The 14,811-nt window shown below is 37.0% G+C and overlaps 1 protein-coding gene and 1 pseudogene across 1 annotated transcript; both read right to left on the bottom strand.

Moving 5' to 3' along the window:
- Positions 1-434: 434 nt before the first annotated feature.
- LOC107723313 (UDP-glucuronosyltransferase 2C1-like) lies at positions 435-6,821 on the bottom strand. The gene is made up of 6 exons (XM_016531880.1): positions 5,993-6,821; positions 5,521-5,669; positions 4,832-4,963; positions 1,589-1,676; positions 1,130-1,352; positions 435-975 (listed from the first exon to the last, which is right to left on the bottom strand). Exons 1-6 carry the CDS (start codon positions 6,744-6,746, stop codon positions 693-695), a joined length of 1,629 nt encoding a protein of 542 aa, XP_016387366.1. The 5' UTR covers positions 6,747-6,821; the 3' UTR covers positions 435-692.
- Positions 6,822-8,721: 1,900 nt separating this feature from the next.
- LOC107723296 (UDP-glucuronosyltransferase 2A1-like) lies at positions 8,722-14,414 on the bottom strand (annotated as a pseudogene).
- Between the last annotated feature and the right edge of the window lie 397 nt (positions 14,415-14,811).

Genomic DNA, 14,811 nt, shown 5'->3' with positions numbered 1-14,811 from the left:
GCTGTGATATACAATGACCACAGGGGGCAGCCACGCGTTACTTACCGATGACTGCGGAATAAAAGAAACAAGAGCATACTTTTTCCCTCTTCGTTGTTTGGAGCTAAATATTTTTAAAGTTCTTAATGTTTAAAAACTTTATATTTAAAAAAATATATATCCAAATATATATATTTTACATATTTTAAATCCATTTCAAAATCTCAATTTAAATGCATGCTTGCATGTGGACTGTTTAAATTTACATTATACTTAGCAGGCAGTTTCATCCAGTGACAAATGAAGAAATTACAAATTACAAATGGAGCAAAACAAGTGCAAGACCCACCAATATTAGCACTACCACAATGTGGAGTTTCAAATAGTACAAACACTACAGCAATATATCTGCAGAAAAGTAAACAGATTGTTTTCTTTATAAAACACGTCAATTCAATTCAAATGTATTGGTATAGTGGTAAACAACCAAAGGTGGCATCAATGAGGAAATAGTTCAGAATTATTGTATTATGTTTATTACAGTAAGATAAGAGTATATCCAAAGGTGAGGGATGTGGTGATGAGATACATCTTAGCGATAGAGATGTTGGGTTAATAATAGGACAGCTACTGGACCTCAGGATGGACATCTCATGGTTAGAGACATAATGTTCAGTGCAAAAAAAAATAAATAGTATTTTCCAAAAGTTTCATTACTCTTTTTTGGTTTTACTCTTTGAACTAAAACAGCAACGCATTATAAAGAATTTGCACATTTTAAAGACGACGTAGAGCACTAGAGTCAGGACAGTGATGAGAAAAGCGAACACATCCAGACAGTGGTACTGGTACCAGGTAAGGTTGTGGGCCTCGACACGCAGGTGTTTAGCGCCTTTATTGCGCATGACGAACTCAATCCAGAACACAGACTCATCCAAAGGCTTCACTGGTCTGTCATGATGAATCCTGGACAAACGCATAGCATTCTCTTTATACCTGAGGAGATGAAGAGAAATACTGTTATATGTCTGTGTATGCTGTGTGTAATGCAACTGAGAAAAAGAGCCCTCAAAATATCTAGACTGAAGTCCAGAGTCCTGTTATGCACTGACACCACTGTACTGTAAATCAAATGATATGAGTGACTTACGAGGGATCATTAATGACAGCATTGAGTCCATCCACCAGGTCTTGTGGCTGTGTGGTTTTGATGTTGTCCATGCTAACAGCAGCACCTTTGGCCTTCATATGAACCAAATTATCAGACTGGTCACCAAACAAGGGGATCCCAACCATTGGAACGCCATGATAAATGGCCTCATATATGCCATTAGTGCCTCCATGAGTGATGAATGCTCTGGTTTTGGGGTGACCTGCATCAGGAGACAAACATGGATAAACAAACAAGTAAAAGCAAAAGCCATTGTTACAGTAACACACTTACAATGGAAGCATACAGATAACAAAAATCACAATACATGCTCAGCAGCATAGCCAAAATACAATAAAATAAAATTTAATAATTTCAGTAAAACATTTAAAATTTCATTTTTATAAAAATATAAAAATGAGTTTAAACATTTTTTAATTAGTTTAAAAAATACCAAACCCAATAAATCATTCTGAGGGATCCACTTATAGATTCTGGTGTTTGCACCAAGAGTATCTGGCTTCTCTCCACCGTATCGCCATAAAACCTGCAAGCAAAACAAAACACGTTGATACGGCCACACTCTCAAGAGATCAATAGATAATGACAAAGACTTTATAGAGAATCACTAATGGATTAAATGTGGATATTCACTTTGAATTGTGACAAAATTAGCCTGGATAAAACTCATGTAAATTGAGGTTACTACTTTCTCATTCCAATCATATCATTGCTTATTTAATATGAGGTTCCATTTGTGCCAAAAATAAGTCGACTGCTTTGTACTATACATTTGTCTTTGTCTACAGTCATTGCCTACTTGTTGAGGTAAATCAGTATATGTTGATGTGTATGTTGTCTGTTAACGGCGTCTTAATCTGTCGTCCTGCCATCTTTTTCTCTGTTGATTTTGCTGTCATCTTATTCTGTTGTCCTGTTCTGTCATCCTTACTGTCGTCTTGTTCTGTCGTCTTTACTGTCGTCTTGTTCTGTCATCCTTACTGTCGTCTTGTTCTGTCGTCTTTACTGTCGTCTTATTCTGTTGTCTTGTTCTGTCACCATAACTTTCATAAGCGCGGTAAAGTTAGTTTCAGGTTTGATAATTCACTGCATATTCGACTAGGCTGCTTTAGGGACCGTCTGCAAATTTACCTCACAGTATAAAATGAAGTCCAATAATTCATTCAATTTAATGTTTACAGGATTATAGTAAATGCCTAGTGGGCTAACTGACTAAATATATTTTGTCAATATCTCACCTTAGACAATACTTCCAATTTCTCCCTTACTGTCCATACAGTACACAAACATTTTCATGAAAAAAATGAAAAAAATAAATAAGTAAATAAAATCGCTAAAAGTTTTTTCATGTTACAAAGGTTGTAGTATGTTTTTAGCAACAAGACTTACTACAGGTGAGATTTTGCCAATATCTCCTTTACTGTATGTATAGTGCACAAATATGTTTAGAAAAAAACTACTGTAATTCATCAAAAAGGCTTTTTTATGTTCCAAATATTTTTTAGTATGTACCTAGTTACAAGACTAACTTACTACAGGTGACAGTTTGCCAATATCTCCCTTACTGTATGTACAGTACACAAATATTTTATTTTTAAAAATTACAGTAATTTACCAAGTTTTATTTTCATGTTCCAAAGGTTGTAGTATGTTACTAGATACAAGACTGACTTACTACACGTGAAATTTTGCCAAAACCCCCGTCAAATATGTACAGTACACAATTATTTCCAATAAAAATATTTGTACACTTCCAAATGTTTTTTATGTTGAAAATACTGTAGTACATTGGCAGTTACAAGACTGACTTATGACTGAACTTGACTTGAATTTTGCTGATACCTCCTTTACTGTATGTACAGTGCACAAATATGTTTAGAAAAAATACTGTAATTCACAAAAATGTTTTTTTTTTTATGTTACAAGGGTTGTAGTACATTCCTACTCACCAGACTGACTTACTACAGATGATATTTTGCCAATATCTCCTTTACTGTAGGCCTATGTACAGTACACAAATATTTAAAAAAATATATAGTAATTCACCAATAGTTTTTTTTCTTCTTCATGTTCCAAAGGTTGTAGTACGGCAAAATCTCACCTGTAGTAAGTCTGTTGTAACTAGGACTGTAGTACAACCTTTGGAACATGATAAAACCGTTTTGGTGAATAAATGTAGATTTTTTTACTATTTGTGTACTGTACATGCAGTAGAGATATTGGCAAACTCTCACCTGTAGTAAGTCAGTCAAGGAAAAAAAACGAATGTTACATTACTGTAATTTTTCATAAACAAATGTGTGTGCTGTACATACAGTAAAGGAGATATTGGCAAAATCTCACCTGTAGTAAGCCATTCTAGGAATGTACTACAACCTTTGGAACATGAAAAAAAAATCATTTTGGTGAATTACTGTATTTTTTTCTAAATATATTTGTGCACTGTACATACAGTAAAGGAGATATTGGCAAAATCTCACCTGTAGTAGGTAAGTCTTGTTGCTAAAACATACTAAAACCTTCATAAGATAAAAAAAAATTTCATGAAAATATTTGTGTACTGTACGGACAGTAAGGGAGAAATTGGAAGTGTTGTCTTAGGCGAGATATTTGCAAAATATATTTATTCAGTTTGCCCACTAGGCATTTACTATAGTCCTGTAATCATTCATTTGAATGAATTATTGGACTTCGTTTTGTACTGTGAGGTAAATTTGCAGACGGGCCCTAAAGCAGCCTAGTCAAATATGCAGCGGATATCAAACCTAAAACTAACTTTACCGTGCTGATGAACGTTATGATGACAGAACAAGACGACAGTAAAGACAACATTAAGGACGACAGAACAAGACGACAGTAAAGACAACATTAAGGATGACAGAACAAGACGACAGTAAAGACGACATTAAGGACGACAGAACAAGACGACAGTAAAGACAACATTAAGGATGACAGAACAAGACGACAGTAAAGACAACATTAAGGACGACAGAACAAGACGACCAAGACGACAGTAAAGACGACAGAACAAGACGACAGTAAGGATGAGAGAAGATGACAGTAAGGATGAGAGAAGACGACAGTAAGGATGACAGAACAAGACGACAGTAAGGATGACAGAACAAGACGACAGTAAGGATGACAGAACAAGACGACAGTAAGGATGAGAGAAGACGACAGTAAGGATGAGAGAAGACGACAGTAAAGACGACAGTAAGGATGAGAGAAGACGACAGTAAGGATGAGAGAAGACGACAGTAAGGATGACAGAACAAGACGACAGTAAGGACGACAGAACAAGACGACAGTAAAGATGACAGAACAAGATGACAGTAAGGACAACAGTAAGGACGACAGAACAAGACAAGACGGCAGTAAGGACGACATTAGGACAACAGAATAAGATGACAGTAAGGATGACAGAACAGGACAACAGAATAAGATGACAGAACAAAACGACAATAAGGACGACAGCAAAATCAACAGAGAAAAAGATGGCAGGACGACAGATTAAGACGACGTTAACAGACAACATACACGTCAACATATACTGATTTACCTCAACAAGTAGGCAATGACTGTAGACAAAGACAAATATATAGTACAAAGCACAAAGCAGTTGACTTATTTTTGGCACAAATGGAACCTCATAATTTAAAAGATGTAAAACTGATCACTTACCTTCTGTGGAATCTGTGCCAGTGCGGAGGCGATCATATTGCTCGTCTCTTTGGGCATTTTGTCTATCATAGACCCCAGACTGAAGACCACAATCCCATCATCTCCTGAGCCCTGTACAAACTCCTCCATGTCCTACACGTTTAAAAAATCATATATTTGTACTGTGAAAGACTCAATATACTTCCGCAATGTCTGAAGTCTGTTGCCACAGGTAGGCTACAATTTCACTCCAGGTAAAATAATGGCACTAAAAGCAACTGGTTTACATGTGGGTTAACTGCTGAATCTTCGACACTGCAAAATAATTCATATTTTTATTCCGTTTTAACTCCGTTTTGAATTTAAGGTTGTAATCGGCATTGAATGTGAGAAATACTTGAGTTACCGGTTGGAATCATTCTGACGAATCCTGAACTGAATCCAGAGTGGTTACTGAATCAACACCTGACTTACTGAACTGCAAGTTATCAATACTAGCCCCTTTCACACAATAATACCAGTAAATTGCCGTAAAATTACTGGAACAACTGTCTGTCTGTCTGTCTGTGTGTGTGTCTAAATTGTTTTCAGTGAAATAATGATAACTGGTCTTGGATCTATGAAGTTTGTTTTATTATTTTTTTGTTTGTTTAAATTCAGATGTCTTACTAACAGCAAATGGAGCAGAATGTCAAAAAAGACAGATGCACCTTGGGTAAGGGTTTGGCAGGGGTGCAGTGAAGTCCTCCAACGTATTTGAAGTTGGGCAGAAATGGCCGTGGAAACTCAAAATCCCAGTAGGTTCTGATTAACCAGATATCAGCTTTACCCAACATCTCACAAAATGAAGTGGGCCGTCCTGGGGAGATTCAATACAAGTCAAGCTCTATCAGCTGCATTTGTAGCATATGTTTACCACTGAAAATAATTGTAATTTATTCCCCAAATAAAACAAAATATGTTTACAGTACTTAGCACTTCCAATAGCAAACAGTCATGCATATTTTAATTTAAAGGCTTGTATTTTTGCAATTATTCCTTAACATTAATTAATAATTAATTTTTTTGCAGCAGAACCTGTGTTGTAGGCCAGTGGATGATCAGCATACAACTAGGGAACTACATGAGGTGAGTAAATAACGACCGAATTTTCATTAGTGGGTGAACTAGCTGTCAACTCACCTAAATATTCAGTGTAATAGTTGTCAAATTTTCTCCAAGCAATAGTGGCAAAAAAATCTTGAGAAAGGTAGAAAAGCATATTTTTGACTCGCTCCGTAAAGCTCATCTTGTCAGTGAGTTTACTCATGGCTCCAGGAACAAAAGATGGTGGAGCTGGTATCTGACCACACACCCGCTCTGCAACGTTAGCAATGGATAACCGGAACGTGAAAACCAAGGGAACGTTCAGCTCTTCAGCCACAATATCGCTGCACGGGTAGATCGGATCTGACAGAACAACGTCAAACTTTCCATTCCGCAATTTGTCCATCAACTCTGGCGATTTCAGAATGCCGTCACAGTATGATATAGACATATCCTGATGTTTGGAAGTAAACTCTAAGACTTTCATTTGAATCTGCAGTAAGTTTAACTGGTCAGTCTCATACACTGAGAAATACAGAAATTCCTCAATGAAGTCTCGCATCTCCTGTTCATCCACGGACACGTTAAAGTGCTGGAAGGAGAAGCGATCCGATTCTTTGGCTTTCATGAAGAGAGAGGCATCCGGAACCAGCACTGTTACATTGTGTCCCCTGTCAATCAACGTTTCCAACACAATCTTCAGATTGATCCAGTGACTGCCCTCAGTATACCATACCAAAACATTCCCACATTCTGCAGGGCAAAACACAGTGAGCAGAGAAAGAAACCAGACTACGAGTCTCATGACTGCCAGATAGACTGAGAGATCATCAGCGTCCCGCCTCAACATGTACTGCCCGGATGAATAATTAACCAGTGCAAAGTCATTGCACTTGTATATCAATAAAGTATTCAGGTAAAACTAGCGATGGGTGTTTTCGAAACCTTTGCGAATCTTCTGTTTTGAACTCGCAAAAAATAAAAAAAAGTCGCAGCTACAATGAGAAAGTAGCTACATTTGGCGACAAAATCCCCAAATTGGCAACACTGCCAGCGATTCGGAGCGCGTATTAAACTGCAAAGTCGCGTGATTTCAGTAAACGAGGCTTCGATACATCATAACAGTTTCGAAACGGCTCGCCGCTATGAGGAGCTCTCAGTGAAGCCATTAACCTCTCTCTTTATCCTCCTGAGAACCATAAAAACGTTTTGTGAATTTTTTTTATGTCATTACATTGGTTGGAGCATTAGAAACAAATAGAGAGAGAAAAAACATTTAAAAAAAAACATATTTTATTCTATGTCATTTGTAGAGGACGCCAGGAGTAAGTCAATCAAAAAAATAAATAGACATGAAAAGTCATGTAGGCAAAAACAATGTTTTATTTTTTCATTCACCAATCAGTTTTTAGGTTTCAGGCTATTTTTAGCCAAACTTTGTACAAAGATGATTCTCAACTATATGTTATGAAAGATATAACAGAATGATTTGAGCTAGGCTACTACTGTAATCTATGGAACATGTGCGTAAAATGTCTATTTTTAATTAATATTTCCTTTCTATAAAATGTAATATTGTATTTTGTGCTTGCAGTTTTGCAGACGTGGTCTGAAGATTATGTAAATGGGTGAATGGTTGCATAGGGTTGTGTAACATTATATTTGGTTTGTAAAAGGTGTTTTGCATGTTTGGGCTGAGTGTTGGTTGCATTTACACTTTTTTTTCCCAGCAGATGTCGCCAGATGTCAAATCATTTTGCCAAGCAATTGGTTCAATTGATTCAGAGTTTCGAAAAGCTTCCTTTCTCTCATCACTAGATAAGACAAGTTCACACAACATAGCGTTTGATCAGGACACATGTGAAAAAGTACCAGTCATCATGTAGTGCTTCTGGAAAAGGAGACAATTAATGAGAGAAGGAAGGAGATGGGTGTGTTACAGAAGCATAACAAAAATGAAAGTACTTTTTACTACAACTCTTCTTCAACAATTGCACTCTTCTGCAATAAAAGACAATGTGCACTCTCAGAAAAGAAGCTATGAAAGCTGTCACTGCAGTACTTTTTCAAAAGGCACACTTTTTTACCTTTTAGGTACTAATATATGTAGCTTACACTTTAGGTGCTAATATGTACCTTTAAAATACCAATATGGACAATTTAGGTACAAAAGGTACATGACAGCTTCGTACCTTTCTTTCTGAGTGTGTATAAACATGTCAGAGTCATTAATATTTCAAAAGGCCTAACATTACAGTGCAATACAACTGGATAAGAAAAAAAGTCATTTAAAGAAATGGAAATTTGAAGAAAATAAAAGATAAAGACAGATGTGATAAAGACCATTATGACCGTTAACTTGTGTAAGAGGGAGCTCAATTCACCAAATATATAGGATTAAGACAACAATATCTAACATATGCATTATATCAGAGATGGTCTTATTATTACTTTAATGTTTTACTGTAGAATGTAAAAATTACACACACCCATATCGAAAACACACATTTTGAAACTGTTATGTTTAAAAAAAAAAAAAAGTAAAGAATGTTTGGAGTGTGAGTGTGTGCAGTTCACATTGTAGAACAAAACATATTGTCAAGTTATGTTTACCACAGACCTTATTTTGCTTATAAATTAAAAAACCCCATTATAAAACCCCATAGGAAAATCTCAGGGGAACCCATGACGAATTAGTCTTCCGGGTTTTGACGTCATACATGCAGCACTCTATTAAAAGTTGAAACATTCAATATGTAAATAATCTGAAACTAAGTAAAAATTTATATATCATAAAGAATATTCAAAGCAAGGAAAAGGCTTCATTACTCTTTTTTGGTTTTACTCTTTGAACTGAAACAGCAACGCATTATAAAGAATTTGCACATTTTAAAGATGACGTAGAGCACTAGAGTCAGGACAGTGATGAGAAAAGCAAACACATCCAGACAGTGGTACTGGTACCAGGTAAGGTTGTGGGCCTCGACACGCAGGTGTTTAGCGCCTTTATTGCGCATGACGAACTCAATCCAGAACACAGACTCATCCAAAGGCTTCACTGGTCTGTCATGATGAATCCTGGACAAACGCATAGCATTCTCTTTATACCTGAGGAGATGAAGAGAAAATGCTGTTATATTTCTGTGTATATAGTCCATATACTGTATCTAGAGTCCTGTTATGCACTGACACCACTGTACAGTAAATCAAATGATATGAGTGACTTACGAGGGATCATTAATGACAGCATTGAGTCCATCCACCAGGTCTTGTGGCTGTGTGGTTTTGATGTTGTCCATGACAACAGCAGCATCTTTGGCCTTCATATGAACCAAATTATCAGCTTGATCACCAAACAAGGGGATCCCAACCATTGGAACGCCATGATAAATGGCCTCATATATGCCATTAGTGCCTCCATGAGTGATGAATGCTCTGGTTTGGGGTGACCTGCATCAGGAGACAAACATGGGTAAATATAAAAGCAAAGAACACCATTGCAGTAACATACTTACAATGGAAATATACAGACAACAAACAGTAAAACACATACTCAGAAGTATAGCCACAAGTCTTTTTTATTTTATTTTAAGCAGATATTACTTTTTTAATAATCGTTTTATGTATTTAAAAAAAATGTAAAAATATAATGTTTTAAAAAAATTTTTTAAGTAGTATCGAGTCACAAATTATAACAAACCCAATAAATCATTCTGAGGGATCCACTTATAGATTCTGGTGTTTGCACCAAGAGTATCTGGCTTCTCTCCACCGTATCGCCATAAAACCTGCAACACATTTATACAACCACACTCTCTCAACTGATCAGCAGAAAATAGCAAAGAAATTACATTGAGATTTGAATTGTGACAAAGCTAAATTATTTTCCCTCATTCCAATTACATCAAGAAGCAGTGCTTATGCAGTCATGGATGAAAAGACTTTAACAATGGCCAGTTACCTTCTGTGGAATCTGTGCCAGTCCGGAGGCGATCATATTGCTCATTTCTTTAGGCATTTTGTCTATCATAGACCCCAGACTGAAGACCACAATCCCATCATCCCCTGAGCTCTGTACAAACTCCTCCATGTCCTACACAAAAAAAGACATCATGAACTTAAGGTCTGAAAAGTGACTACATAATATATTTCTGCAAAATTTTAAATACTGTATATGCCACCACAGGTACAATTCACTGCCGTTTTCAGGTGAAATAACGGCGCTACTAATATGACTAAAAGCAGTTGATACAAGTACTAAGGCGCTCCCCCACTGCTGAATCTTCAGTGATATGGCAAAAGAAATTATATTTAACAGGAGGTCTGAATGTGAGGTTGCTATCAGTTAAAAAACAAAAAATATATAAATAAAACAATGTAGCGCTAAATAATCGCAGGAAAGGTCTTTCTATTGAGATTCCCATATACAAAGTGATCAGCACAATCCAATTCAAGAACAAATGATTCTTGAGTCAATTCTTTTTACTGAATCAAAAGCATACAGCACGAACAGTGTAGTTTGATTCCCGAACAATTTACTCTTATAAGCCAGTTGTTTTAATAAATTGGTTCAGAAATGTTGAAATACTGAGTTAACTGAACGGAATCCATTCAGACCGGTCACTGAACATCTAACTCACTGCAGTGAAATAATGATAACTCCTTATGAATCTGTAGGTGTGTTTTATGAAATTCAGATCTCCTTTTTTCTTATTAACAGCAAATGAGGTAGAATGTTAACCATGGATGCACCTTGGGTAAGGGTTTGGCAGGGGTGCAGTGAAGTCCTCCAACGTATTTGAAGTTGGGCAGGAATGGCCGTGGAAACTCAAAATCCCAGTAGGTTCTGATTAACCAGATATCAGCTTTACCCATCATCTCACAATAGGAAGTGGGCCGTCCTGGAAAGAGGAGTTCTTTAGACATGCTTAAATATATCTTGCATCTGCAGCACATAAGAAATACAGGTGCAAATGCCACGTGAGTGAAGTAGGACATCATGACTAAACTAATTGGCTGATGGGACAAGCCCTAAACCCTTCATTTGATGACTATCAGCATGACTATACAAGTGTGTCCCTTACGTCACCAAACAAGGGGATCCCAACCATTGGAACGCCATGATAAATGGCCTCATATATGCCATTAGTGCCTCCATGAGTGATGAATGCTCTGGTTTGGGGTGACCTGCATCAGGAGACAAACATGGGTAAATATAAAAGCAAAGAACACCATTGCAGTAACATACTTACAATGGAAATATACAGACAACAAACAGTAAAACACATACTCAGAAGTATAGCCACAAGTCTTTTTTATTTTATTTTAAGCAGATATTACTTTTTTAATAATCGTTTTATGTATTTAAAAAAAATGTAAAAATATAATGTTTTAAAAAAATTTTTTAAGTAGTATCGAGTCACAAATTATAACAAACCCAATAAATCATTCTGAGGGATCCACTTATAGATTCTGGTGTTTGCACCAAGAGTATCTGGCTTCTCTCCACCGTATCGCCATAAAACCTGCAACACATTTATACAACCACACTCTCTCAACTGATCAGCAGAAAATAGCAAAGAAATTACATTGAGATTTGAATTGTGACAAAGCTAAATTATTTTCCCTCATTCCAATTACATCAAGAAGCAGTGCTTATGCAGTCATGGATGAAAAGACTTTAACAATGGCCAGTTACCTTCTGTGGAATCTGTGCCAGTCCGGAGGCGATCATATTGCTCATTTCTTTAGGCATTTTGTCTATCATAGACCCCAGACTGAAGACCACAATCCCATCATCCCCTGAGCTCTGTACAAACTCCTCCATGTCCTACACAAAAAAAGACATCATGAACTTAAGGTCTGAAAAGTGACTACATAATATATTTCTGCAAAATTTTAAATACTGTATATGCCACCACAGGTACAATTCACTGCCGTTTTCAGGTGAAATAACGGCGCTACTAATATGACTAAAAGCAGTTGATACAAGTACTAAGGCGCTCCCCCACTGCTGAATCTTCAGTGATATGGCAAAAGAAATTATATTTAACAGGAGGTCTGAATGTGAGGTTGCTGTCAGTTAAAAAAACAAAAAATATATAAATAAAACAATGTAGCGCTAAATAATCGCAGGAAAGGTCTTTCTATTGAGATTCCCATATACAAAGTGATCAGCACAATCCAATTCAAGAACAAATGATTCTTGAGTCAATTCTTTTTACTGAATCAAAAGCATACAGCACGAACAGTGTAGTTTGATTCCCGAACAATTTACTCTTATAAGCCAGTTGTTTTAATAAATTGGTTCAGAAATGTTGAAATACTGAGTTAACTGAACGGAATCCATTCAGACCGGTCACTGAACATCTAACTCACTGCAGTGAAATAATGATAACTCCTTATGAATCTGTAGGTGTGTTTTATGAAATTCAGATCTCCTTTTTTCTTATTAACAGCAAATGAGGTAGAATGTTAACCATGGATGCACCTTGGGTAAGGGTTTGGCAGGGGTGCAGTGAAGTCCTCCAACGTATTTGAAGTTGGGCAGGAATGGCCGTGGAAACTCAAAATCCCAGTAGGTTCTGATTAACCAGATATCAGCTTTACCCATCATCTCACAATAGGAAGTGGGCCGTCCTGGAAAGAGGAGTTCTTTAGACATGCTTAAATATATCTTGCATCTGCAGCACATAAGAAATACAGGTGCAAATGCCACGTGAGTGAAGTACGACATCATGACTAAACTAATTGGCTGATGGGACAAGCCCTAAACCCTTCATTTGATGACTATCAGCATGACTATACAAGTGTGTCCCTTACGTTCTGTACATGCAAGATGTGATGATGGCAAATGTCAGTGTGCACTGATCATTTCCCTTCCACAGTGTTTGAAGGAATGTTCTGGGTTTAATCAAAGATAAGCTCTATCAACTGTATTTGTGGCATGTTGATTATCCTTGAAAATAATTTCAATTGGTTCCCCAGATATATAAGTCTGTTTAACAGCAACAGAACCCGCTGTTTCAGGCCAATGAATTATTATCCGGTTTAAAACTACATGAAGTGACAGAATTGATTTGTCAATGAACTCTCTCCAGAACCTTCCTTTAACTCACCAAAATATTCAGTGTAATAGTTGTCCAATTTTTTCCAAGCAATAATGCAAAAAGCATCTTGAGAAAGGTAGAAGAGCATATTGATGATTCGTTCTGTAAAGCTCATCTTGTCAGTGAGTTTACTCATGGCTCCAGGAACAAATGATGGTGGAGCTGGTATCTGGCCACACATCCGCTCTACAGCATGAGCTATGGAGAATTTTCAGCAGGTTGCCTATGGATTTGGGCAGTCACAGATGGCTGTTTTTGGGCTTATTTCCAGAGTACAGTTGCATATTTGGGCCTATTAGTGGTTGGCACCTATACTAAATGTATGACCATTTTGTGATGTTTTTATTAGCTGTTTGGACTCTCATTCTGACTGCACCCATTCACTGCAGTGGATCCATTGGTGAGCAAGTGATGTAATGCTGAATTACTTTATAAAAATTACTTCAAATCTGTTCAGATGAAGAAACAAACACATCTACTGGTACATTTGGGATGACCTGAGAGTGAATACGTTAAACAAGTTTTCATTTTTGGGTGAACTATTCCTTTAATTTTAAATCGGCTTCCTAAATGCGACATTGCAATAAGAGACAGAAATACCAGTGGGAATCATTCAGATAATTGTCACATTCCCTTCTGTTAGCAAGCTGTTTTGACCTAGCACCCAGCTTTCAAAGGAAATAAACAGATTGATTGACTATAAATTGTTACTAGATATCTGGGAATGGGATTGAGTTTATGACTACCTGTAAGGTTTACTATTGCTTTTTGGCTTTTCTTGAATTAAAGTTTCAAAGCATATGTCTCATGAATTTCATATCTTGTGCTGGTTTATTTTACAGAAAAATGGGAAGACTATTAAAAAGACAGATGCACCTCGGGTAATGGCTTGGTTGGGGTGCAGTGAAGTCCTCCAACGTATTTGAAGTTGGGCAGGAATGGCTCTGGAAACTCAAAATCCCAGTAGGTTCTGATTAACCAGATATCAGCTTTACCCATCATCTCACAAAATGAAGTGGGCCACCCTGGAATGAAAGATGCTTTTAAACAAAAAAATTGCAGTTTTTAGGTGTAGCTGGTAGAATTTGATATGAATTTGCAGTAAGTTTAACTGTTCCATCTCATACATTGAGAAATGTAAAAAATCCTCAAAGGAGTCTTCTATAGCCTGTGCAGATATGGACACATTGAAGGGCTGATAGGAGAAGCGATCCGATTCTTTGGCTTTCACGAAGAGAGTGCCATCCGGAACCAGCACTGTTACATTGTGTCCCCTGTCAATCAACGTTTCCAACACAATCTTCAGATTGATCCAGTGACTGCCCCTCAGTATACCATACTAAAACATACCCACATTCTCCAGGGCCGAACACAGTGAGCAGAGAAAGAAACCAGACTACGAGTCTCATGACTGCCAGTGATGGAGTGTGTGATCACTCAGTATAGGAGCCATGTAAATATTCATGTGTGATGTCATGTCCAAAATTTCCATGCATAACCAAGATGATATAAATCCAAGTGACAGCATTTCTAATGTTGGAAGTAAAGGATCAAGTAAACGAAGCTCCACCTCAAGACGTTCAACAACATCATCAACCTCTTCAGCACGCATTAAGGCAGAGGCCGAGCAGCTCTGTTGGTACGTCAAAATCTAATGAAGGAAAAATATGCAATTGAAGAAAAAGAACAAAACATAAGAAAACAGAAAGAGGAGTTTGGGTTGCGAATGGAAATTGCTGCAACTATGGCAAGGAAGCTCTAGTGCTGGTTCAGGAAATACTGATCAAATTCTCCATATTATGGTTA

This window comes from Sinocyclocheilus rhinocerous, unplaced genomic scaffold, assembly GCF_001515625.1.
Source record: "Sinocyclocheilus rhinocerous isolate Xijiao unplaced genomic scaffold, SAMN03320098_v1.1 scaffold665, whole genome shotgun sequence".
Classification (NCBI taxonomy): Eukaryota; Metazoa; Chordata; class Actinopteri; order Cypriniformes; family Cyprinidae; genus Sinocyclocheilus; species Sinocyclocheilus rhinocerous.
This window is presented reverse-complemented; position numbering and strand designations above follow the sequence as displayed.

Excerpts from the sequence above, each read along its gene's own strand:
- LOC107723313 (XM_016531880.1), bottom strand. The coding sequence starts at position 6,746 with ATGTTGAGGCGGGACGCTGATGATCTCTCAGTCTATCTGGCAGTCATG. Across the intron at positions 1,353-1,588 it reads CCCTCAGAATGATTTATTGG|GTCACCCCAAAACCAGAGCA; the intron begins GTTTGGTATTTT and ends CTCCTGATGCAG. Across the intron at positions 976-1,129 it reads GCTGTCATTAATGATCCCTC|GTATAAAGAGAATGCTATGC; the intron begins GTAAGTCACTCA and ends TCATCTCCTCAG.